The following is a 27,810-nucleotide window of genomic DNA, read 5'->3' on the forward strand; positions in this document are numbered from 1 at the left end:
AAGTGAAAATATTGTGATTTATTTTGCATTCAGTTTTCAGTTAAATATATTTCACAATATCAAAGTTATTGTGAAACATTGTGAACATACCTAAACTCACTGGTTAAATCTTATGTGTCCTCCAGAAGTTTGCCCTCTGCAAGTGAACGACGCCTTGTGGTGCCATCCCAAAGAAGTTCACAATCACTCTCAAGGACCTTTTCCTGGACTGTGCCCAGCTGGTGGAATCACCTCCCAATCTCAATCCGAACTGCTTAGTCTTTACTCATTTTCAAGAAACATCTTAAGACTCATCTTTTTCACCAGAACTTAACCAACTAATGCTAGCACTTTTCCTTGTTTTCTTGTCTTTCATATAAAAAAAATAAAAAAAAACCTGGCTATGCGTTCTGTACTAGACTTAAACTGAGACTTGTCATGGCACTTGTATACTGTTGTTGTTCGCTTGTACACCTGACTGCTTCTGTTCTTCTCATTTGTAAGTAGCTTAGGATAAAAGCGTCTGTTAAATGATTAAATGTAAATGTTTCTACAGGACGGTACAGAAAGTGCACAAGTGGGAGAGAGTGGAGGGGACGGCGTCAGAATGGACCTAGCGCTGGGACACTTTCAAGGATCACCCGAAGCACCACCACACTGTATACACTAAGGCTGCTGGTTCTAACATTTTAGAGTGCCCTGCGGTAGAAATCTCATTCTGCATTCCCCACGGTAAAGAAGACACAGTCTTGGGGGGTTCCCGTTAGAAATCAACTGGTGGAAGGTTCCCTTCTCGAACTGTTCAACACATTTTCACTGCACAAATGTACACAACTCTTGTCATGAGACACATTACTAAAACATGTTTTTGACAGAAACTGTAGTTTTCCACCCAAATAAAAGATCCATTGGTTTCAGTCATAAAGGTACAAGGGTTTCTCTTGCAAGTGCTGCAAAAAATATGCATTTATATGCCAAATTATTTTACAAAAACCTTTAAATATTATTGGATTTGGATTGTTCTACTCCATGTTTTTAGCATTACCTCCATGCATACTCTGCATAATAAAGTGTGGGATTATTTTCATCTGTTTTATACCGTATGTTTCCAAAATTAAACTGCTGTTTTACAATTTTGAGCATGTGATAGTTTATTGAAGTTGTTTGTAAAGCCATTGCTGCCAGTCATTAGATTTTTAGCCTTGCATGTACCTTGTTGATCTAAATGCCCACTAGGATCTAGGTGTATTTATACACGGTGCAAGGTTATTAACTTTTCAAAATCAACACCTCATTCAGCTTTCATCCCAGAACGACCGTAATTCACCCGTAATGCAGGTAAAACGGTGAAACAGCGTTGCGATTTCAATGTTGATCCAATTTGCAAAATCGAAAGGTAATTCAACGTTGATTCAACCATGGTACCTGACGTTGTTTCAACGTTGAATCAACGTTGAAATGCCGGATGGAAATGTACTCCGTGACTGTCAGGCTCTGAAACTAGTATTATTTCAATACCATATTACGCAATTGGTTTAATGACCGACGATATAAAAATAAATCAGTCCACACGTCTTTAATGACTATTAAGCCCGTTTTCAGAAGTAGCCTACACACTTCACATAACGCGTGCGCGTCAAATCGAAAGTAAAACATCACGGAGATTCTGTGTTAAAACACTTGCACTTGCGTGCCCTCAAGAGATTACACAAATATTTGCTAGTATAACTATTATAACCAAAATTATCTTAAAATAAAGACAAAAACGTACCTTTTCCCTCTTTTTTAGAGCTTGTGGACGCCATGATGCAAAACCACTGCGCAGCTCGAAGAAAAGGAGACGTCCTCAGAAGTTCGTGGCAGAAGCGGAAACGAACAATACAATTAAATTTTCTACCTATTAGATTGTGTTTTATTAACGTCTACACATACCTCAACCATAAACATACCCTTTACAATGATGCAGCTAGCCTGGCTATAGTAATTATTGTTGTAGCCTACAATGTGATAAAAAAACCTCTGCCTTGATGTGCGCATGCGCAGTAGCCTTTCGTATCCCTTCTCACGGATTCCGATTCAGAATTTGAGATCAAATGTGATCACCGGAAGAAGTGTCACATGATAGGCTACCATCATTTCTTCACGAATAAATAACGAATAAGTGTCGTGTGTGAGAGGGAATTAGAATAAATTATGTCAAGTGGAGTTAGGGTTAAAGCCTTTCACAAAGTCCATTCAAACGAATAGCCTTCATAAAAACATTCGTTTCTGTCTGTTTCCTGCTGTGATATGTATGATCTGCCACAAACTTTCAATATTATTGTTACTGATAATATAACGTAATTTGTAAACGTTTTACTGTCATTTAAAATAAATTATTATTCTTATTATTATTTATAGTTTTTAGTGATTGATTATACGCTGTAAAAATGAACTTTTGCCATGGTAAACAATAGCTACCAATATTACTACAAGAAACTACATATACATGTAGCCTACTTTCACTCAAGTAGCAATTTCAGAGTGAAAAATTGTTTCAAATAAAATAAATAACATGATAAATTAAGGTTTTAAATGATTCTGAAGACTTGCCAGAGCTTAATATTAACCAGATGCCAGCATAAGGAATAATAAGCAGCACAAAACCAAAGAAAGTTTTATTTTTTTATATTTATTATTTAATAGGCAAACTGTTGAGATATATCATGTATAATGTAAATGCAGACATCCCAACCTGCAAAAAGTCATTTCAGGGAGGTATCCCGAAGACCCCCCACCCCCCAAAAAAAGGAAGGAAATACATCTCAGCTCTAGCACCTTCTCAGTGTGAGACTTTGCCTATCTGAATGGGAGAACTGACATATATTTGAGCAGCCTTCCCTGCGCTTAGCCTCCATGGCATGTTGTGGTCCCTAAAAGTTATAAAAGCATAAAATATTATTTCTATAAGCTATAGGCCTATATAATTATTAGTTAATTTTGTTTAAATATGTAGATTACTTTTACTATTTATATAATCTGCTTATACAATTTATGTAAACTGCTTTTATTTATTTTCCATTGCAACTTTAAACAGGTCTAAGGAGTTGTTGTTTTCAGGTAGCCTTGGCAACTAGCCTGAATAATATGCAGATGAAATGAAACTTGTCAACTCACCTCAACATGCCTTTTGCAATCATATAACCCGCCATGGGCAATGCTTGAGCAAGACTGTCATTATGTTTGACACCTATAAGACAGGGGTACACTTTCGTGTAGTCTCCGGTAAAATGTGTCTTATACTTTTTTTTTTTTTTTTTTTTTGTGGCACTCTCCCTCTGCCATGGAGCTCCTGTTTCTAGATAGACATAACTCATTAATTTTGCTCGGGAGAAGAGATAAAAGCCCGCCCACACTGACAATTGATTGGTTGATTTTCAGAAACAGGCCAATCAGGATGCTCTCTGTCTGACATGCGCTTCGCACACACGCACATCAGCACACACACACAAGTTCTCTCGCTCTCCCTCTCGCTCTCTGTCGTGCGCGCGCTACACGGTTTGAAACACAGTTAGTGTATCTGAGTATCTGTTTCGCATGCGCGCTTTTGCTCGCTCGGTCTAGATTCCGGGAGATTTTAACTCATTTGCGGGTCTCAGGGAGCCGCTTTCAATATGCGGTAGACTCCTGGAACTTCCGGGAGACTTGGGATGTCTGTAAATGAGTTGACTGTGACTCTTCCTAATAAATGAAACATGTAAAGATAAAGCAGTAGCCTACGTCGTATAATATACAAACATAATTCATATGGCAAATAACGTATGAGCTAAGATGTGAGAATTCTATAAAATAAGCCTTTTGTTTGTGTTCATTGGAGTTTGAATGTTTTTATTTCTGTTATTTCTTGAATATGTTGTTAATTTCTTTATTTAATGTTCAAAAAAATTTTATCCACAAGAAAGAGTGCCTTAAATTTAATTTAATTTGTTTTAGTTCTTGGATTTAACTCTAGTTTCATCAGGCTTAAAAAAAAGCATGCGTTGTAATGAATTACTCAAAGAAATTTAACCTGTCATTGTGATTTTTCTCTCTGATGTAATTTCATGATGTCCGCAAACCCATTAATTCAATTCAAGTTTTCAATTCAAGTTTATTTGTATAGCGCTTTTTACAAAATAAATCGTTACAAAGCAACTTTACAGAAAATTATGTTTCTACAATATTTAGTAGTAGCTAGTAGTTTGTGCACATTTGACAGGATTTTAGAAAAAATAAAAATAATAATAATAATACAAGATGTAGTCAGCTAGACGATGAACTATCAATATTATTAATTAAGTTATTATATGATTCAGTCACACATTTAGCAATAATTGTTAGCTCTGTTTGTTGATTCAAGGTAGCATCATCTGGGGTCCTCTGAGGGTCAGCATCATCTCTTCTCAGGTGTTCTGGATCCAGACTGGAGCTTGTGTAAATCCTAGTTACCACGGGATGTAAATCCCGTGGCGAAATATAGAAACAAAATACAGACATCATTAGCATAGCTGCTGATCCAACAAAGTAAAATTAGTTTAACCCAAGCAAATGAATAAAAATGCACCTTTGATCAGATGCAACTACCCTCACAATTTAAAAGATACATTATTCGAATGCTTGGCAAAAGAGATGTGTTTTTAATCTAGATTTAAACAGAGAGAGTGTGTCTGAACCCCGAACATTATCAGGAAGGCTATTCCAGAGTTTGGGAGCCAAATGTGAAAAATCTCTACCTCCTTTAGTGGACTTTGCTATCCTAGGAAAGACCAAAAGTCCAGCGTTTTGTGACCTTAGGGAGCGTGATGGATTGTAGCGTGGTAGAAGGCTAGTTAGGTACACAGGAGCTAAACCATTTAGGGCCTTATAGGTAAGTAATGATAATTTGTAACTGATACGGAACTTAATAGGTAGCCAGTGCAGAGACAGAGTAAAATTGGGGTAATATGATCATATTTTCTTGACCTGGTAAGGACTCTAGCTACTGCATTTTGGACTACCTGTAGCTTGTTTATTGAAGAAGCAGGACAACCACCTAGAAGTGCATTACAATAGTCCAGTCTAGAGGTCATGAATGCATGAACTAGCTTTTCTGCATCAGAAACAGATAACATGTTTCGTAGATTGCCAATGTTTCTAAGATGGAAGAATGCAGTTTTTGTAACATGGGAAATATGATTTTCAAAAGACAAATTGCTGTCTAATATAACACCCAGATTTCTGAGTGTAGAGGAAGTATCAGCACATCCGTCTAGTTGCAGATTGTAATCTACAAGATTCTGTGTAGTGTTTTTTGTTCCAATAATTAGTATCTCTGTCTTATCTGAATTTAATTGGAGAAAATTATTTGTCATACGATCTTTTACATTTTTAACACACTCTGTTAGCTTAGATAATTGGGAAGTTTCATCTGGTCTCGTTGAGATATATAGCTGAGTATCATCAGCATAACAGTGGAAGCTAATTCCGTATTTTCTAATAATATTACCAAGGGGCAACATATATATTGAAAATAGAAGGGGACCTTGGACGGATCCTTGTGGCACTCCATATTTTACTGATGATAAATGAGATGACTCCCCATTTAAGTAAACAAAATGGTAGCGATCGGACAGGTAGGATCTAAACCATCTTAGAGCCTGCCCTTGAATACCTGTATAGTTTTGTAATCGATCTACGAGTATGTCATGATCTATGGTGTCGAACGCAGCACTAAGATCAAGTATTTATACTTTATAATACTTGCATTTTTCAAGTGTTACTGCACAACTTATAATTACACCCAAGCTCAGGGAATAATGGTTGCATTTTAACAATGAACTGATGTTCGCCACACCTGGAATAGACTATTAGGAATCATTTAATGCATATTAATGGAACAAAAATCTATTAAAATATAGGTCAGTGGTTCTTATAGTGTTTGGGGCAGTGGCGGTTCTACATTGAAATACACCCTGGGTGAGACCCCTTTCGAGCGCCCCCCCCCCCCCCCCCCCCCCACACACACACAAAAAGAAATTACAAACAAAGTTCTGCACAAACAGTTATTTTTTATTATAACAATATAAGTGGTAATTTCTCAATTTCACAAATCCTTCATTAGAAACCAAGACTTAAGAGAATTAAGTTATTGACTATTGCAATTTAAACAGCAAACACACTTTTTAAGGTGCACAATTTCCACCTCCAACATTGCTAAAGTACAATGAACATCATTTTGCACAAAATATGAGAATAAGTTATCAGAACTTAAATAAATATACACTATATTAATATGCCCAAAATTTATACAATCAGATATATAAAAAGTAACAAAAGCAGAGAGCAACAATTGTGGTCTCTCACCTCAATTTAAGCCTCTCTCATGGCAGCTCCCTGGTACCTCATGGGCTCGACGCTCTTGACCTTGCTCTCCCAACTTGTTTCTGCCTACATCTTTAAGGTGATGCTGACATGGTTCTTTAGTATGGCCCATCTTTGGGTGGAGGCTGAAAATAATGTGTACGGCTTTTGCAGGACTCCAAAGTAACTTAAAGCATCAACAGATCCCTTAGCAGCATCACACACAACTAAATTCAATGTATGTGCCCCACATGGCACAAGCAGAGCTCGGGCATTCTTTTCTAAGAGTCTGGCTTGAACTCCCTTATTTTTACCTTTCATGTTTGCCCCGTTGTCATATGACTGTCCTCTGCAGTCTTCAAAAGGAATTCCCAACTCCTCAAGTCTCGTCAGGTTCATGGATTCCAAGTGCTGCCCTGTGGACTCCTCTGCCTCCAAAAATCCCATAAAATGTTCCCTGATATGGGGCTTCTCCATCAGTGACACCACTCTAATGACCACTGACAACTGTTCTGTGTGGCTTATATCTGGGGTGCAATCCAAAATTATTGAAAAAAACATGTCATCCACTATAGCAGAAATTATTTTGCTGCCAAACAAATCAATCAGCTCATTCTGCACATGATGGCCTAGGTAGCTGTTATGACTTGCTGTTCCTCTTTCAACACGGTTCAACAAGGTGATCTTTCATGATGGGATCAAACCTGGCCATAAGTTTGACCTCTTTGAGGAAGTTCCCATTTGATGGTGTGAACAATGTGTCTGTGTGTCCCCTTTCAAATTTCAAATTTCGAATGGCCAGTGACTGCACGATAGCAGTGAGACGTGTCAGCACTGCTCTCCATCTCACACTTTCAGCCTCCAGAAGAGCCATCTATTGCTTATCAATAGTTGTCCCACTTTTTAACCTCACTGACAGTTCCTTCCATGCTTTCATGTAATTGAGGTGTTCTGTACTGTTTTCATGTGATGTGAGATCATTGCTTGCAAGTTTCCAATTTGCCATTCCTGCACTTGTTAAATTGATGTTCCTCTTGGAAAACAATTTGCAGCAGAAGCAAAAGAGGATGTTGTTCTTCATTGAATAAATCAGCCAACTTCTTGCCATCTTTTCACCACTTACTAATGTCTTCTTAAAATATTGGTGGTGGCAACTTCTCCCAGCACTCTCATTCCTACGGAAAACAAAGCCAGGTGGCACCTTACTTGGTCCTCTGTGAACCAGCTCAGTCCGAATCCTGTCAGTCAGATGTGAGGGCCAGTGGGGCTCAGTGGGGTTTCAGCTCCAGGCATTTATATCAGACAGCATATTGGTATATTTTCTCAAAACACATAGCAGTGAAAAAACATTGTCCTACTCATAAATTATCAGAAATATTAAAATTACATTAAATTGCAGTTGTCCAGTTGTCTTGTAGCCTACACACACACACACCCCAACTGAGCCTGGTTTCTCCCAAGGTTGTTTTCTCCATTCTGTCACCGATGGAGTTTCGGTTGCTTGCCGAACAATAGCGATATTGTTCTGAAGGGGACTCTAGGCGTGTTTGGCAAGGCCTACAAGTGGTCACCAGCTATAAGGCCAAACCTAGCGGCGTCATAACAAGCTCTGCTTCTTTACCAAATTACTTGAACAACTTTTATCAATCAATCAATCACCTTTATTTATATAGTGCTTTAAACAAAATACATTGCGTCAAAGCAACTGAACAACATTCATTAGGAAAACAGTGTCTCAATAATGCAAAATGATAGTTAAAGGCAGTTCATCATTGAATTCAGTGATGTCATCTCTGTTCAGTTGAAATAGTGTGTTGTGAATTCTTTCCTTTTTAAGTTTAAGAGTTGCGATCTGCGTTATGTTTCAGTAATGACTTGCGTAAATAACGTAGTGCAGGATTCATAGTATGTACGGTTGTAATGTGACCGGTTATTCACTGTTGCTTCAGCACGGCAGACCCGCCGCGCGCTCTCACTCAGGTGCAGTGTTTATGTGCAAGAGAAAGTGCGTGATGAAAAACTACCTCAAATACACTAACATGTGTGTTAGGTCACATCTTGTGCAATAAATCATCAAATAAATATGATGACTCCGACTCCTTGACAAGAGTTCTGCAGCGGTCAATAAATATTAACCAGCATTCAGTGGGGCAATCCCCAACATTGGTCCTTCGAGCCGGAGCTATTGACTACTGCAGTGATGTCATCGAAAGAGCAAGCCACTTCTCTCCCTCAAACTGAGACGTCAGACAGACCCTCACGGCATCGTCGCACACCCAGGCATCTGGAAGAGTATCATGTTGACTATGGCCATCACCGACCTGCTCTCTCCTCCCCACCCACAGAAGAGGTGCAAGTGGAGCAGAGAAGAGCAGCAGCCGCAGTGGGCCTAGCTAGTCAGTCACGAACAGTCTCCAGACAAGGTGAGCATCCAGACACAAGCTCCATGGATTTGTTGAGCATGAGTTCATTGAGGAAAATGTTGAAGACTATTTCTGACAAAGAGAAGGATGAGGCTGCTGATATGGCTGCACTTCACAGTAAATTTCAACAATATGAAAAACGACAGCGTCGGCGTAAAGAGCTGATGGAACATATCACGTCGTTCTTGAGGGAAGAAGAGGATGAGGAGGATGATCAAAGTGAAAAGCATACAACACCACCAGTACGATCCCCTTCAGTAACTTCTCCACGTTTGCCTCCCTCAAGTCATACTACTCCATCACAGTCACCTGACATTGAGCTACCTACCCAAGGATGTGTGAGTGACATGCAAAAGAATGCAAGTAAATCTCCTGCGGAGGCTGAGGATTTTAACTCTGGATTTGTTCCAATATGTCCAGTCAGTTCAATCCCCTTGTATTCACCAGTATCTTCTGGAACTATACCTACTGTTTCACACCAACAACAACCTGCTACAAGAGCAGAGACTGTGCCACCACTGTTTACGAAGCAGTCCCCCATTTATGATGCTGGAAAGGCTTTTCAACCTCAAGTGCAGCCACCTTTTATGGCACCTAAGCCAGTCTACCAGCACCTTAATGCAGTTTATGGCCATTTGACAGGGTCACCTTCACAACAGCAGTTTACTGCTCTGCCTACAGCAAGTTTTGCGACTCCTCATTATACTCTTATGACTCCAGCAGCATCAGTCTCTCAAACCCAGCCTAGAGTTCCAGTTATGACACTAAATCCTCCTGCCTTTAATACCCCCTCTCTGCAGCCATTTAATAAAGCACTGAATCCAACTGAATACTTTGTGCCTCAACGCCCTTTGCATGCTGCCCCACAACCAAAGATTCCTGATTTTGTGAATGACAATGAAAGGGAATTTGCTAACCTGAAGTTAGCACTGGACAACCTTCTTGAACCACATGCAGAGCTAGATGAGAAATACAAGTACCATATTTTGCTGGAGCACCTCAAATTGCCTGAAGCACAGATGATTGGCCAGTCTTGTCGCCATCATTTGTACCCATATTCAGCAGCTATGCAAGCCCTTCAGTTGCAATATGGTCAACCACACCAACTGGCTCAGAGCGAAATAGCAGCAATCCTCACAGCCCCAGAGGTCAAACCAAATGATGCTCACAGCTTCCAGAGTTTCGCTCTTCGTGTACACCTCTTAGTGAGTATGCTTTTGTCGTTGGAGGGTACCAGAGGGATGGAGTTGAACTGTTGTTCACATGTAGATCGTTTACTCAGTAAGCTGCCCAAGTACTTAAGAGATGGCTTCATAGAGTTTCTCCAGCTGAGAGGGAAGCTAAACTCCCCAAGTATTAACCCGTACAACCTACAAGACTTTGCTGGATGGCTCCAAGTCAAGGCTCAGCAACAGCGACTTTCCAGTAGGTTAGTGCAACGTTACCAGTATGAAAGAGCACCCAGTAGTTCAAAGGAGAAGAATGCAGCTAAACCGAAAAGCCAAAGTACAACCTTGTATCATGGTGTATCACCCACAGAGACTAAACCATCCTCCAGTCCTAAGGTGTCTTGGAAAAGAACATCACCCAAAGTTATCTGCCTATTCTGTGGCAGCAAAGATCACTACATCACTCGATGCAGTAGTATCAGAGAGCAGCCTGTTGCTGAACTTTGCAAGTGGATTTCGGAGGAAAAGCGCTGCTGGAAATGTGCTCGTTCCCATGCCCCTGAGACCTGTAATCTAAAGAAACCCTGCAGTGACTGTGGTGGTATTCACCTTCAAGTGCTTCATGGCGTGGCCCAAAGTTATACAACTAACACAGCATCAGCTAACTCTGAGAGCCGTATCTACAGTATTGTTCAAAATAATAGCAGTACAATGTGACTAACCAGAATAATCAAGGTTTTTAGTATATTTTTTATTGCTACGTGGCAAACAAGTTACCAGTAGGTTCAGTAGATTGTCAGAAAACAAACAAGACCCAGCATTCATGATATGCACGCTCTTAAGGCTGTGCAATTGGGCAATTAGTTGAAAGGGGTGTGTTCAAAAAAATAGCAGTGTCTACCTTTGACTGTACAAACTCAAAACTATTTTGTACAAACATTTTTTTTTCTGGGATTTAGCAATCCTGTGAATCACTTAACTAATATTTAGTTGTATGACCATAGTTTTTTAAAACTGCTTGACATCTGTGTGGCATGGAGTCAACCAACTTGTGGCACCTCTCAGCTGTTATTCCACTCCATGATTCTTTAACAACATTCCACAATTCATTCACATTTCTTGGTTTTGCTTCAGAAACAGCATTTTTGATATCACCCCACAAGTTCTCAATTGGATTAAGGTCTGGAGATTGGGCTGGCCACTCCATAACATTAATTTTGTTGGTTTGGAACCAAGACTTTGCCCGTTTACTAGTGTGTTTTGGGTCATTGTCTTGTTGAAACAACCATTTCAAGGGCATGTCCTCTTCAGCATAGGGCAACATGACCTCTTCAAGTATTTTAACATATGCAAACTGATCCATGATCCCTGGTATGCGATAAATAGGCCCAACACCATAGTAGGAGAAACATGCCCATATCATGATGCTTGCACCTCCATGCTTCACTGTCTTCACTGTGTACTGTGGCTTGAATTAAGAGTTTGGGGGTCGTCTCACAAACTGCCTGTGGCCCTTGGACCCAAAAAGAACAATTTTACTCTCATCAGTCCACAAAATGTTCCTCCATTTCTCTTTAGGCCAGTTGATGTGTTCTTTGGCAAATTGTAACCTCTTCTGCACATGCCTTTTTTTTTAACAGAGGGACTTTGCGGGGGATTCTTGAAAATAGATTAGCTTCACACAGACGTCTTCTAACTGTCACAGTACTTACAGGTAACTCCAGACTGTCTTTGATCATCCTGGAGGTGATCATTGGCTGAGCCTTTGCCATTCTGGTTATTCTTCTATCCATTTTGATGGTTGTCTTCCGTTTTCTTCCACGTCTCTCTGGTTTTGCTCTCCATTTTAAGGCATTGGAGATCATTTTAGCTGAACAGCCTATCATTTTTTGCACCTCTTTATAGGTTTTCCCCTCTCTAATCAACTTTTTAATCAAAGTACGCTGTTCTTCTGAACAATGTCTTGAACGACCCATTTTCCTCAGCTTTCAAATGCATGTTCAACAAGTGTTGGCTTCATCCTTAAATAGGGGCCACCTGATTCACACCTGTTTCTTCACAAAATTGATGACCTCAGTGATTGAATGCCACACTGCTATTTTTTTGAACACACCCCTTTCAACTAATTCAACTAATTGCCCAATTGCACAGCCTTAAGAGCGTGCATATCATGAATGCTGGGTCTCATTTGTTTTCTGAGAATCTACTGAACCTACTGGTAACTTGTTTGCCACGTAGCAATAAAAAAAATATACGAAAAACCTTGATTATTCTGGTTAGTCACATTGTACTGCTATTATTTTGAACAATACTGTACCTCTTACCATCCATTGCATCAGGCAGAGTCCTTCTGAAGGTGGTACCAGTGCTGCTACATCACAGATCAAAGACATTTGAGACTTATGCTATACTGGATGATGGAGCACAGCGCACCATGATCCTGCCCACTGCTGTCCAGCAACTGCAGCTGAAAGGCGAACCTGAGACTCTAGCCCTTCGTACCGTCCGACCAGACACTACTCACCTCAGTGGCACAAAAGTCACCTTTGAAATCTCTCCGAGAAATAACCCAGAGAAACGTTATCAGGTGTTAGGAGCATTTACAGCTTCTGGTCTTGATCTGGTAGAACAAACATACCCAGTTCAGGCTCTTCGGAGACGGTATGCACATCTAAGGGGAGTTCCACTACAGCCATTTCACAAAGTGCATCCGCTTGTACTCATTGGTTCGGACCAAGTTCATCTCATTACAGCCAAAGAGCCAATTCGTCAAGGCACCAAAGGGGGTCCAGTAGCAGTCCATACAGCTCTTGGGTGGGCTCTCCAAGGAGCAGTAATGGGTACCACAGACCAGGCACCAGTGCAGCAATGTTTCTTTATCTCCACAGCTCACACAGATGATCTTCTCTACAGAAATGTGGAAAGGTTATGGCAATTGGACGTATTGCCCTTTCGCAATGAGAAGCTGGTGGTCCGGTCCAGACAAGATAACGAGGTTATGCAGCTGCTTGAGTGTCAAACGCAGCAAGTCAGTGTACAGGGTGTACAACGTTATGCCACCCCACTTCTGTGGAAGACAGGTGCCCTTAAGCTCAAGGGATCTATGCAATCTGTTCTTGCAAACCTAAGAAGTACTGAAAAGAGACTCCAGAAAGACCATGTGAAGGCCTCAATCTACTCAGGAGAGATTGCTAAACTCATTGAAGCAGATTATGTAGCCAAACTGAACCAAAGGGAAGCAGCCCAGGCAGAAGAATCATGGTACCTGCCCCACCATCTGGTGAGCCATAACAATAAACCACGACTGGTTTTTAACTGTCCATTCAAACACCAGGGTCTTTCTCTTAACAATCAACTCCTGCCTGGCCCTGCTCTTGGACCATCACTGTTGGGCGTCCTTCTGAGATTCAGAGAGCATCATGTGGCTGTAAGTGCAGATATTAAGGGCATGTTCCATCAGGTTCGTCTCCTACCAAAGGACAGACCCTTTCTCCGTTTCATTTGGAGAGACCTGCAGAGCGAGAACCCTCCAGATGTATATGAATGGCAGGTCCTACCATTTGGTACAACAAGCAGTCCATGCTGTGCCATCTTCGCTCTGCAACATCATGCTCATAATTCTGAAGCCGAATATCCAGGGTTACAAGAAATAGTACACCAGAGCTTCTATGTGGACAATTGTCTCACAAGCTTTCGTACTATTGCTACAGCCAAACAAAAAGTGGATCAACTACGCAGCATGTTAGCAAAAGGAGGATTCGACCTCAGACAGTGGGCTAGTAGTCACCCAGCCGTGATTGCTCATCTTCCTACTGAAGCCCGCTCCTCCGCTACAGAACAGTGGTTGGTCCAAACCCATGTTGAACCAATGGAGCCTACATTGGGGCTTCGTTGGAACTGCGCAACTGATAGCCTTGGCTATCATTACCGGCCTATTGAGCATGCAGCCCTGACAATGAGAACAGCCTACCAGGTGCTGTCATCTCAGTATGATCCATTGGGGTTTATACTACCATTTACCACAAGGGCTAAGGTAATCATCCAACAGTTGTGGACAAAAAAGAGAGACTGGGATGATCCAAATCTACCGCCAACCCTTAAGGCGGCCTGGATAATTTGGGAGAGTGAGCTAGAACATCTCAGGACAGTATCCATTCCTCGCTGTTACCTAACGGTCTTCACAACTCCAGCAGAACAGAACATTTCCCTCCATGTGTTCTGCGATGCCTCTGAAAAAGCATATGGGGCAGTGGCATATTTTGCAATTCAATCCGAGTGTCATTCACGTTTCCTTCATAATGGCCAGATCGAGGGTTGCTCCAAAGAGGCAGCAGTCAATGCCTCGTCTGGAGCTTTGTGCTGCCTTAGCTGGAGCACAGCTAGCCAAACTGGTGAGGAATGAGACCACTCTCTCCATCAGTCAGACAATCCTATGGACAGAGTCCTTGACTGTGCTGGAATGGATTCAATCAGACTCCTGTCGATATAAAGTGTTCGTCGGAACTCGAGTCTCCGAGATACAGGAGCTAACTGATCACAGATCATGGAGGTACGTGAATACACAGGACAACCCAGCTGACGACATAACACGAGGGAAATCACTCCAAAGTCTGGCTGAGCCTAGTCGCTGGAGTCAAGGACCTCCATTCTTGAAACAAAACGAAGAACACTGGCCTAAAAAACCTGAACTCACCCAGTCAGAGGGAGTATCCGAATTAAAAGGACTTCCAAGCTACTGCCTAATAGCATTTGACATTGTCTCCAACCTCCCTGATTCTACCCAGTTCAAATCATGGTGTGAATTAGTAGAAGCAACTCGACGGGCCTGTCATGGGGCGGCCACATCGGATTGTGCTTCCAGTGAGCCTATAACAAGCAAAGAGGCAGAATCTGTCCTGATAAGAGCATGCCAACTCCAGAGCTTTCCTGAAGAAGTTGCTGCCCTCAAGGCAAAGAAACCAGTTCCTGCACACAGCCGATTAGTCAGTCTTGCTCCAGAATGGGATCCACTGAAAAACATGATAAGAGTTGGAGGCAGATTAAGAAGGTTAGCAAACTCAGACCCAGAACAAATCCACCCTATTGTGCTGGACTCCAGACACACAATAACGAAGCTCCTTATCAAAGAATTTGATGAGCGTCTGTTACATCCAGGAGCAGAAAGAGTCTACGCTGAAATAAGGAGACAGTACTGGATTCTTAGAGGGCGTCAGGCCATAAAGTACCATCAGCTACACTGTCTGTCCTGTCAGCGATGGAGAGCTCAGCCAAAGGTCCCACAGATGGCAGATTTGCCACCAGAACGCCTCCGATTGCTCTGTCCACCTTTCCACTCAACTGGTGTTGACTGCTTTGGCCCATACCTGGTCAAAATCGGGAGAAGAAATGAGAAACGCTTTCTCAATTATGGAGCCAGAACTCAAAGTTCAGCTTTCAGACTATCAAATTAGCTTCATGTTCAATCCACCTAGTGCTCCACACTTTGGCGGAATATGGGAGCATGAAGTCCGTTCCATAAAGAATGCTCTCCAGGTGGCTCTCGGAACGCAAGCTGTCACAGAAGATGTTCTGTCCACAGTCCTAGTGGAAGTAGAAGGGATCCTCAATTCGAAACCATTAGGATATGCCTCATCAGATGTTGCTGACATGGATCCGATTACTCCTAATATTCTCCTTATGGGGCGGCGGGATGCATCGCTGCCTCAGGTGGCATACGCTCCAGGAGACATGGGGCGGCGGCGATGGCGGCACTGTCAGAACATGGTGGACCAGTTCTGGATTCACTTCACTAGAAACTACTTGCCTACGCTCCAGACCCGACAGAAGTGGCATAAGGCTTCAAAGAACCTGGAAGTTGACTCTGTCGTACTGATTGTGGATCCGCAGCTCCCAAGAGCTCAGTGGCCCATAGGCAGAGTTCGAAAGACATTGCCCAGTAGTGATGGATGTGTGCGGACTGCTGAAATCGTCGTTAATGGTAAAGTTTACACCAGACCAGTTGCCCGCCTGATAGAGTTACCTGCTTTAGAAGGTAATACCAAAGACATTTAGAGAATTCCCTTTATTACCCATTTGCTGCTCAAATGTGGGGGCGGCTGTTGTGAATTCTTTCCTTTTTAAGTTTAAGAGTTGCGATCTGCGTTATGTTTCAGTAATGACTTGCGTAAATAACGTAGTGCAGGATTCATAGTATGTACGGTTGTAACGTGACCGGTTATTCACTGTTGCTTCAGCACGGCAGACCCGCCGCGCGCTCTCACTCAGGTGCAGTGTTTATGTGCAAGAGAAAGTGCGTGATGAAAAACTACCTCAAATACACTAACATGTGTGTTAGGTCACATCTTGTGCAATAAATCATCAAATAAATATGATGACTCCGACTCCTTGACAAGAGTTCTGCAGCGGTCAATAAATATTAACCAGCATTCAGTGGGGCAATCCCCAACATAGTGTCTGTGCATTTATTTGCAATCAAGTCAATGATATCGCTGTAGATGAAGTGACCCCAACTAAGCAAGCCAGAGGCGACAGCGGCAAGGAACCGAAACTCCATCGGTGACAGAATGGAGAAAAAAACCTTGGGAGAAACCAGGCTCAGTTGGGGGGTCAGTTCTCCTCTGACCAGACGGAACCAGTAGTTCAATTCCAGGCTGCAGCATAGTCATATTGTGCAGAAGAATCATCTGTTTCCTGTGGTCTTGTCCTGGTGCTCCTCTGAGAGAAGGTCTTTACAGGGGATCTGTATCTGGGGCTCTAGTTGTCCTGGTCTCCGCTGTCTTTCAGGGCAGTAGAGGTCCTTTCTAGGTGCTGATCCACCATCTGGTCTGGATACGTACTGGATCCGGGTGACTGCAGTGACCCTCTGATCTGGATACAGACTGGATCTGGTGGCCACGGTGACCTCGGAACAAGAGAGAAACAGACAAATATTAGCGTAGATGCCATTCTTCTAATGATGTAGCAAGTACATCGGGTGTTATGGGAAGTGTTTCCGGTTTACCAAATTAATGCAGCCTAAAAATCCTTTAACGGATCTGGATATTAAAAGCATATTAGTATGTTATGTGTATGCCAGGTTAAAGAGATGGGTCTTTAATCTAGATTTAAACTGCAAGAGTGTGTCTGCCTCCCGAACAATGTTAGGTAGGTTATTCCAGAGTTTAGGCGCCAAATAGGAAAAGGATCTGCCGCCCGCAGTTGATTTTGATATTCTAGGTATTATCAAATTGCCTGAGTTTTGAGAACGTAGCGGACGTAGAGGAGTATAATGTAAAAGGAGCTCATTCAAATACTGAGGTGCTAAACCATTCAGGGCTTTATAAGTAATAAGCAATATTTTAAAATCTATACGATGTTTGATAGGGAGCCAGTGCAGTGTGGACAGGACCGGGCTAATATGGTCATACTTCCTGGTTCTAGTAAGAACTGCTGCTAATGATTCACATCTATATTTTTTAAACTTGGGCCAATGAAAAATAAATAACTTGACATAAACAATATTTTCTAATACTAAAACAATACATTTCTAAAATAATACATTTTGTTTTGATTAAATCTATATATTTGTTGTTTGGATCAAAAACAGAATTTAAATGAATTTAATTTCTTCTAAAAGAAAAATATACTTAGTGCCAGGTTTTATAAACAGTTTTCATTGACAGAAAATATTGTCTAGGACAAGTTATTTATTTTTCATTGGCTCAAATGAATATATAAATGTGAATCATTACCCTAAAATGTTTTAATTAGATGAATGAAACATTTGTTGTTAAGTGACTTCTAAAACAGACACAGCTTTGTTCTCTAGTGTCTCTCAGAACTAATAAGGAAAGCTATTTTGAGGCTGTTTTGTGAGACTCTCCTGGTTCTTTATTGCTGCTCATGAATACATGAAAGGTCTGACAGACACCAGTCCCCACAACCAGCAGTGTGTCAGCTCTATACAGTGTGTCCATCAAACTTCATCAAACTTCACCCATTCCTGAAGATGTCTGTGTACACCGGACTATGTGGATATTTCTGGAAACTTACTGTTCTGTGTAACTTTAGATCATTTCCACACACACACGACAAACCTGAAATCACGCAGCAGTTCACCACGACCAGATATAACCAGATTTGACCCTCTTCATGCAGTGACGTGTACAGGACATTTCCTATCAGATGTCAAATAGACATTTAGTAGATGTCTTTAAGATGATTATCAGTATTTTCTGAGACTAAAAAGAGGCTACATTATGGTTTGATCCTAATATGCTTATTTACATTTCTAATGTGTATTTTATTTTTATACTGTTTCATTATAGTGTTTTCATGTATATGCATATAGTTATATATTTATATGTTTAATGGCTTATTTTACGTGCTCACGCATCACGTGGGAAGAGAGGAGAATGATGAAGACGAGCAGAGAGAGGAGAGAAATTGTGTTTGATGTTAGTGGAAGAAAACAGGGTGTTCTTGGAGAAACCTCAGGCCTGCAACGAAGGGTGTGTGAGTGAGTGAGATCCTGAATGTGGACCCACTTCACTGAGTTTTGTTACTGAATCTAGTGATTATTTCATTGGGGAAATCTAAAAGTGTATGGTTTGGTTATTGAGCTGTACATTTGTACATTTTCCAATTTAATTCCCTAAAGTGTGTTTAACATTTGTGAAAATAGAAGTTTGATTTATTTCACATTGTTACTTCTTTTAAAGGATTTGATTTGACATTGTAAAAGTTTGTTTCAGTTCATTTCTTTTTCTCTTATTGCTTTACCAATGTCATTTTGTTATTTAAATATATGAACAAAGCCTCGTAAAACCAGTATTTGATTCTATAATCTTTATTGCTGCTGAAACAGATGAAAACAGATTACACTTGACAGGTAAAGTTAAACATAGCATTGAAATAAATACTTACCCAGGCCCTAGCTTTAACATAGCAGGTATTGTTTCTGTGGTTACAATCATTTTCAGTGGTTTCTGCTGTCTCATTAGGTGTGTCTTTCACCTCAATTCATTTTGTCTGCACACAGCCCTTCTTAGTTCAGGGCGTTAGATCAGCCTAACATAAGTCCTGTCGGGTGATTTCCTCTAACATGAAGAGTTTTGTTTAGCTTGTGATGTCCAGTGTGTGCTCGGTCCGAGCTGTTAAACCCAGCGCGGTTTAGTTTCACTTTCGTTTCGTTTCATTACCGCTTGTTGTTTCTCAAATGTAACAGAAATGGAAGAGTTTATGAGTCGATACACTCACAGAAATGATCAGTTTGGATCCCTGCTGAAGAGAACATGCACATGTTACAGCTGTCAGGAGGTTAATGTCAGGTTTATAATCATTTCTCATTACATGTTTTAGGTGTACATTTCTTGTGAGGTTCACCTGTGCACAACAATGACTTTTTATTGCTGCATCATGTGTGTTTTGGTTATGTTATGATGAGATCACACTACTGTATGTCCATGCCAGGCATCACGTGTAGATCACAGATCAGCCCTGAACAATCATCACACACAAGTGCTTCTTTTTAAACGCTTTATGAACATAGTTAACATCGGCTCCTCAGTATCGGGTGACATCTATGGGTCAGTTCTGGTTCAGATGATACCAATGCTAAATGATGAATTCAGATCTTTGATGACGAAGCCTGCTTCACTGTGTTTCTGCAGCTGTGGCTCATGGCAGGTTGTGTTGTGTGTGGAGAAAGCTCTGTTGAGCTTAGGGTTAGTTTGTGTTGTAGCAGTCATCTTTGGTGACCTGTAGCTGACCCCTGAGTATTGTAGCTAGTTAGTTATTATTCTTAATAATATGATAATATATATATATTTTAAAGTACAGTTTTTCCATAAACATAGCACATACTGTGTCTCTAAAACTGTGAAACAAACCGAACTGTGAAAAAGTCAAACTGTTCCACCATAATATTTACGTAATCATTTGACAGATGGACGCTTTCATCCAAAGCGATTTAAAATAGATAAAATCTATTCTCAAAAACATATGACAAGCATATATAATGATAGAAGTTCAAACTAGCACACTGTTTTACATATGGGGATACAGTATTTTTAGTGCCAAACTTGACCAGATTTTCCATTTCTAGCCTATGATATGTAGCCTAGTGTACAATGTGTATTAATTTATTTTGAAGGTGAGGAAGGAAGCAACATCATCACTAGTGCTGTAAGTGATCCTGCTGTTGAACAAGACACTTCAGCTTTTGAGTCAGAGCACAAACATTCAGCTACAGTTTAAACTATAACTTAGAAAAATACTCCTAGAAAAATATGTGCTTTATGATTTATAAGATCATCAGTAGAGGACTGTGATCATGGGGACATATACAATCGATGGCTGCATAATGAATATAGATTATTGAAAGAGCTTATTTCATATTGCAGAGAAACTCGATGTGCAGAGTGAGAGAGAGAGGGATTCAGGGAAAGATGATAGAGACAGTGAATGTCTTGATACTCCATTTGATTATTTTACCTGTCCACAGTCTAAGGATTTTAATTTATTAACAACTGAAAGAGCAAAAGAGTTTATCAGTCTGGAGGAGTCATGAATTGGGTGGAGGTGACTTCAGCAACAGACGTGTCCTGGGATGAGTCACATTCCCTGATTTACTGTCCACCACTGGATCAACCTGCTGTCTATAAAAGACTGAAGTGATGATCAAATCAGATGCTGAAGAGCTCTCCGGCTCCAGAACCAGCGCTGATATTGCCTTGAGCTAACTACTAACTCACATTTATACTTTATCTAATACTGACACGGTAGATGTAGAATATTTGTATCATGGAAATGTTTTAAGTTTCACACATTGTAGATTTGCTTTATATCTTTTGACACATTTAAGTGCTGCACTTGACAATCACATTTAAACATCTGAATCATTATGAATGAGTTTAATAGAAATATTATTAAACCGAAGAGCCAGACAGACTCATCTGAGCTTCTTCCTCCTCTGTTCCAGCTTTACATTAAACACAATGATCATCTGCTTGAATACTAAAGCAACATTAATCATTCAATATCATGTTTCTAATACACATGCTGCATTATTTGATTGTAAAGTCTGAGTCTCTTCACCTGTATGGATCACATTTACACATTTATCACACATTTATTTCTCCTCATAGACACAGTAGTGAAGCTCTTCTGTGGATCTTCAGCTGATGTTTACTGCTCCTCTCAAGATCACTTCACTTTATGAGATACTGCTTTCATCAGCTTCTGCTGATTTCACTCCTTCTATACTCTAAGAATGAACAGAAGAGAAGATCATCAGAGTTCAGTGGAACAAAATACTAATTAGTTAAAACATTTCAATCACCATTTTTGTTTTGTTTTTATTTTGAGTAAAATGTTGCATTAAAATCCTGTAATCAGATTAATTACTGACTATACCTGATTTTGAATATGTATTAATAAAACAATATTTGTGTTTTAAAAATAATACATTTAGAAGATGAAAAGAGAATCACACACTAACGAGTGTACACCAAATATAATAAATGACAAGGAACAAACACAAATGAGATTTAGTCTTAAAACACAAATCTTTCAGTTAAATGTGTCACTAGTTAAAGCAGTTTGTCTCTAGTTTAAACATGTTTGTATTGGTCTCAGTCAGAGGTGTCAAGTAACGAAGTACAAATACTTCGTACTGTACTTAAGTAGAAATTTTGGGTATCTATACTTTACTTGATTAATTATTTTGCAGCCGACTTTTTACTTCTACTCCTTACATTTTCACGCAAGTATCTGTACTTTCTACTCCTTACATTTTAAAAATAGCTTGGTTACTGTTATTTCATTCCGGCTTGTTTTCATTCCAGCTTGTCATCATAAAAAAAAAAAAAAAAAAAAAAAAAACTTATCCAGATAAATCGCGCCATCCGGATGTAGTGAATTTGATTGTGGTTGGATGAGAAGTATAAACAGATACCATTCCGACACCCTATTGGTCCATACGCGATCCATCACACCTGCACATGACACTCCAGCAAGGACATAGCCAGTTTTGGGGTCGTTTATCAAAAAATATGTTTTTTAAAAGTAGGGCTGGGTATGGAACCGGTATCCGATCGCCTCAGAGTCAGTCCGCTTAAATTTCATATGAAACCGGCGTCAGACCGGTCTCCTCCCGTCTTTCAGCGCGCTCTTCAAACCGCAGACCGCGAGAGGAGCAGCGTGAGCTCAAACACAAACAGAGGACACAAGGTGTGTGTTTATCTATAGATTGTTAGAATATCTGTATCTGTGCAGTTCTTTGTCATAAATACAGTTTACAAAAGGTCACGAGGGAGCAGTCGCTTTCTCATCCACTGTAAAGTTTTCGTTGTTCACCGCTCATCACTAAACAGCTGTTTCCTCCAGCGAAAATCTAGCCCTTAACACATATGAACGCATACTTTAATTACACTGATTAACAATGTTGTTAAAACTAGGCTTTACCTACTTTGTAACTCGTTACCCCCCGAACACTGGACATAGCAGACGTATGTACCGAATACAGGAAGCTATCAATCAAGAAGGTATCAGGATTATGAGTTATTTTTCATTTTTAGTTTTTGATTAAACACTTGGATTAATCATTAATTTTGACAGCACTATAATGTTTATTGTAAATAGACATCCATACAAGTGTAATTGTTACTAAGCCTGCACCAATGTTCTTATCCATTGCCCTCACAGATTCCTGCAGCTAAGCTTCGATGTACATTTACAAGGTTATTGATGACTTGCCTCTGAAGTTTGACTTTTTGCACCATAACAATACTTATTGGCAACTAGTCATCATATCTCTAGCTCTTTAATGTATTTGCATTGTACTAAAATGCGTTCATTTTCAATGGGCATATATGCGGCTGAAACAGGTAGCCTAGTGCATCCCAAAATTTTCAACATGAACATTTTAATATAACATTATATTCATTATGGCCTTTAGAAAAATGTTTTTTTTGAGGAGGTGGGGTAGTGCACAATAGGCCCCTGTGGCTCGGCCCAAGCTTTTGTTCTTAATGGCATTTTTTTCCCTTCATTACTTTTACTTTTATACTTTAAGTATTTTTTTTAAACCAGTACTTTTACACTTTTACTTGAGTAAAAAGCTTGAGTTGATACTTCAACTTCTACAAAAGTCTTTTTAAACCCTAATATCTATACTTCTAATTGAGTAATGAATGCCAGTACTTTTGACACCACTGGTCTCAGTAAATAAGTGAAATGATTGCACAGCTCGCTGGAATACTGGATTCTGATTGGTCAGTCCTGACATTCGGAGGTGTGTTATTCATTAGGTGTATAGCAGCAGAATAACACACAGTCATACGGTATTTGAGTCGGGCGTTTCTTTGACTTCTCTCGTATCACAGCACCGCGCTCTCACTCGTTTCATTCAAGCACAACTGCTATTAGCTTGTGCCTCAGTTACTGACTGGATTTACCCTCAAACCAAACCGCAGGAGATTCCTGTTAATAGTAGACTTCAGGAGACATTGTTCAAAGTGTGTCTTGTTCAAGTTGTTGCTAACTGAGCAGAAGTGTTTAGCTGAATCTAAATTGTGTCTAATTCTTCACTTGTGTGTCAAGAAAGCATATAATAAGTGTGATAATGCAGATGCAGCCGGATGTTATCACAGAATAAGTCTCTTCAGGAGGACACAAGTCCTGATCACCCTGTCGGGTTTATTCTGTGATAACAAGCGGCTGGAGGTACATTATCTCTTACAGAAAGTAAGTGTAAAGTAATGTGACGTGTTGCTTGTCAAAGTAAAAACACACAAGAGACAGAGACATTGATCATGTGATGCTGGACGACTGTGAGCTGAAGCTGAATCTGCTCTGATTTTACCAGCGTTTTCCTACAATCTGAACAAATCTATTTCAAACTCGAATGATTCACTATTACTGATCTCATTAATAAAGCAGCTGTTGCTGTAGAAAGCTGTGACAGTCTGCTTTTCTTCTCTTTTAACAACTTTACAGTTCATTCTGACACAAACCCTTAGAAATAAAGCTTGATGATCATTTGATAAACTCTTTTCACAAATATTTGAAAGTATATATTTGTTCACATATCAGAGGTAAATGAATCTCTTTAATATCACAAAGTGAAGTTTACTCACCGCAGTTTACAGTTTGTGTCTCGTAGCACATCAATGAGCTTCTGCTTTGAGTCTCCAATCATATTCTCTCTCAGATCAAGCTTTTTTAGAAACTGCAGAGCTTTTGTGTTTGTCAAAGAAACATCTGTAATGTCACAGTAACGAAGACTAGAAAGAGACAAACAGAGGGAGAGAGATCATCTTATAAACAAATCATTAAGATGAAGAATCTTTCACAAATATAATGTGAACACATTCATCATGAGATATTGAGTATAAAGTGTTTTGTTGAACTCTTATGTGCTGTTCGTTTGGGGACGACACTCGTGCTGTTTGGGCTCTCCAGAGAACACAGCCAACAAAAGGACATTTTGTTACAAAATGTGTCATTTATTAATGTTTTTACTCTACATTTATGTGTTTTTTTTAAGGATTTATGATATTTTGTAAATGTATAAAATGTATTAATTAAAAATATATTTTTAAATAGGTTTTTATATAAAAAGAATATAATTTTATATATAAAGAATAGCACCAAGTGTTGTCAACCGTACAAAGTGTCATGTCATTTAGATAAAGGGAACATTTGTTTTTATTTCAGCAAACATCATTTGGGGTCTCAAAAGACCTTGAACAGCACATAAGAGTTAAACAAAGTGATTTTCATCATTTTGATTCTTGTCTGTGAATGTTACTGACCTCAATCTCTCCAGTTTACAGCGTGAATCCTTCAGTACGTCACATAAGTGATTCACTCCTGTGTTTTTTATTTGATTCCCGCTCAGGTTCAGTTCTCTCAGGTGTGATGGGTTTGATTTCAGAGCTGAAGTCAGGATGAGACACTGTTTCTCTGTAATACTGCATCCACACAGACTGAAGACAGAAAGAGAAAACAATGAATCAGACACGTTATGTTCATGTGTGAGTTAAATTAATATTGAGTAAACATCATACAGTGCAATAAATAAAATGTTAAAACCTGAAAACAATAAATAAATAATTACACAGCCATAAAAAAATAGGATATTAGTTACATTTCAAGTCTAGAGAATCTTTAGTCAGACCAAAAAAAAAAAGAAAAAAAAAAAAGGAGTTTGTGATTTATAATGTAATTAAGATACAGGATCAACTACAGAAGCATCTTAAAAATAACATTAAAATGTTCACATTTATTTTAAATGTAACAAATAAAGAAAATTCTGTTCAGAAATGAAAATTTAATTCAAGATATTTTAAGATTGTAGATTACAGTCAACAAGTACAAGATTTTGTGATCATATTTTGTTCTTATCGTGATGCATGTCTGAGTGAAACAGCTTTAAAAACAAAACTGCAGGTCAGGAATTCATGAGTTTTTGATGAAAAGCTGATAATAGTTTGCTATTGTAAACAATATCCCATCGTTTCATCACAATTTCACCATCAAGTTAGGCACATCAACCATAACTCCTTCAAAAACAGCTAGAAGCCTTGGAGTTATGATTGATGATCAGCTGACTTTCTCAGACCACATTGTTAAAACTGTCCGATCCTGCAGATTTGCTTTATTCAACATCAAGAAGATCAAGCCCTTTCTTTCGGAACATGCTGCACAACTCCTTGTTCAAGCTCTTGTTCTGTCCAGGCTGGACTATTGCAATGCTCTCTTGGCAGGTCTTCCAGCCAGTTCTATCAAACCTTTGCAATTAATTCAGAACGCGGCAGCAAGATAAATTTTTAATGAGCCAAAAAGAAAACACGTCACACCTCTGTTTATCAATTTGCACTGGCTTCCAATAGCTGCTCGCATAAAATTCAAGGCATTGATGTTTGCCTACAAAACTACCACTGGCTCTGCACCCATTTACCTAAATTTGTTACTTCAGACTTATGTGCCTCTAGAAGCTTGCATTCTGCAAGTGAACATCGCTTGATTGTTCATCCCAAAGAAGCACAAAGTCACTTTTACAGACTTTTAAATTAAATGTTCCCTTCTGGTGGAATGACCTCCCCAACTCAATCCGAACAGCTGAGTCCTTAGCCATCTTCAAGAATCGGCTTAAAACACATCTCTTCCATCTTTATTTGACCCTCGAACTTTAACACTCACTATTCTAATTCTATTCTTTAAAAAAAAAAAGACGTAAAGATCTCTAACACTAGCTTGCTCTATTCTTTTTTCTATTCTATCTGTTTTCTTTTTATTCATTATATTAGTTAAAATCCCATGCTACGTGTACTGTGTTAACCTAACTGAGACTTGTTATATCACTTATATATCATTGCTCTTTTTGTTGTTTTTGATTGCTTCCACTGTCTTCATCTGTAAGTCTCTTTGGATAAAAGCGTCTGCTAAATGAATAAATGTAAATGTATTGCTGTGATCTCATGTGACTGACAGGTTTTTACTCCTTCACATCATCAGACGAGAGAAGAGATGTGTTTATGAGGGAAAGTGATGGTTATTTTCATTAAAGATCACAAGGGTACATTTATTTTTGGAAATAAATGTATGATAACTCAATCTGACTGTAACTGCTGTAGAGTATAATGACACTTACTGTAGTTTCTCCAGCTTGAATTGTGTGTTCATCAGTAGATCACTGAGGTGTTTCACTCCAGAGTCTCCTAGTAGTTCATTATAGCTCAGGTTCAGTTCTCTCAGGTGTGATGGGTTTGATTTCAGAGCTGAAGTCAGGATGAGACACTGTTTCTCTGTAATACTGCATCCACACAGACTGAAGACAGAAAGAGAAAACACAATGAATCAGACACGTTATGTTCATGTGGGAGTTAAATTAATATTGAGTAAACATCATACAGTGCAATAATTAAAACATTACAAAAAACCTTATTATATGACTATAAACAAAAACAGAAGAAAAAAAAATTAAATTAGATTAAGATACAGGATGAACTACAGAACTATTTAAAATAACATTAAATGTGAAAATTGAGTTTAAATGTGAGAAATCAAGAAAATTATGTTTCTCAATTACAACTTATTTAAAGACATTTTTAACTTTTTTTGTAATTGTTATTCTTTACTGTTCATGTCTGAGTGAATAAAAAAATAATAATTTGGTCCATTAATGAGCTGGATTACTGTGATCTCCGGTGATTGACTGAGATGAGACCCTCGAGCAAGAACTGAACCACAACTGTTCCTCAGCGCGGCTGGTGTGTGCATGTGTCTGTTCATGGTGTGTGTGTGTGTGAGAGAGAGTGAGAGAGAGAGTGTGCGTGTGTCTGTTCAAGGTGCGTGTGTGTGTGTGTGTGTGTGTGTGTTAAATCCAGATGTTCAGAGTATGGGACACTACATTTGGCCACACGTCACATCCTTTCCTTTTCCTGAAAGTAAACAGTAATCTTTAATCTGACTGTAAGTGCTGTAGAGTATAATGATACTAACTCTAGTTTCTCCAGCTTGAATTGTGTGTTCATCAGTAGATCACTGAGGTGTTTCACTCCAGAGTCTCCTAGTAGTTTATTCCTGCTCAGGTTCAGTTCTCTCAGGTGTGATGGGTTTGATTTCAGAGCTGAAGTCAGGATGACACACTGTTTTTCTCTGTAATACTGCAATCCCACAGACTGAAGACAGAAAGAGAAAACACAATGAATCAGACACGTTATGTTCATGAAGTCACAGCAGAACAACCTTCATCTGTCAAATAACAGCATCTTAATCTACATTGAGAGAAAGAGAGAAGATAGAAGAAAACTATTTAATAAAGTCACAATGTCTTGATAAAAAGAGGAAGAGTGTCTGAACACCTTTGGATAATTTTCCACAATTTGGTCTTAAAA

At 39.5% G+C, this 27,810-nt stretch overlaps 2 protein-coding genes across 2 annotated transcripts in view; both read right to left on the reverse strand.

Annotated features, from left to right (window-relative positions):
- Positions 1-2,031, reverse strand: part of LOC127987594 (GTPase IMAP family member 9) — a 20,110-nt gene extending 18,079 nt beyond the window's left edge. Inside the window, exon 1 of the mRNA XM_052589967.1 lies at positions 1,751-2,031. Coding sequence (XP_052445927.1) covers positions 1,751-1,784 — 34 coding nt within the window. The 5' untranslated portion in view covers positions 1,785-2,031. The remainder of the gene's footprint in view (positions 1-1,750) is intronic.
- Positions 2,032-20,387: 18,356 nt separating this feature from the next.
- Positions 20,388-27,565, reverse strand: LOC127987610 (ribonuclease inhibitor). The gene is made up of 5 exons (XM_052589985.1): positions 27,416-27,565; positions 26,565-26,741; positions 24,724-24,897; positions 24,046-24,192; positions 20,388-21,173 (listed from the first exon to the last, which is right to left on the reverse strand). Exons 1-5 carry the CDS (start codon positions 27,445-27,447, stop codon positions 21,167-21,169), a joined length of 537 nt encoding a protein of 178 aa, XP_052445945.1. The 5' UTR covers positions 27,448-27,565; the 3' UTR covers positions 20,388-21,166.
- Between the last annotated feature and the right edge of the window lie 245 nt (positions 27,566-27,810).

This window comes from Carassius gibelio, chromosome B22, assembly GCF_023724105.1.
Source record: "Carassius gibelio isolate Cgi1373 ecotype wild population from Czech Republic chromosome B22, carGib1.2-hapl.c, whole genome shotgun sequence".
Lineage (NCBI taxonomy): Eukaryota > Metazoa > Chordata > Actinopteri > Cypriniformes > Cyprinidae > Carassius > Carassius gibelio.

What these genes read in the sequence shown, in the direction of transcription:
- LOC127987610 (XM_052589985.1), bottom strand. Translation starts at nt 27,447, where the DNA reads ATGAACACACAATTCAAGCTGGAGAAACTAGA. An exon ending in TTCAAGCTGGAGAAACTACA is followed by an intron (nt 24,898 to 26,564) that starts GTAAGTGTCATT and finishes TTCTGTCTTCAG; the next exon opens with TCTGTGTGGATGCAGTATTA. An exon ending in TGTAAACTGGAGAGATTGAG is followed by an intron (nt 24,193 to 24,723) that starts GTCAGTAACATT and finishes GTCTCTTTCTAG; the next exon opens with TCTTCGTTACTGTGACATTA.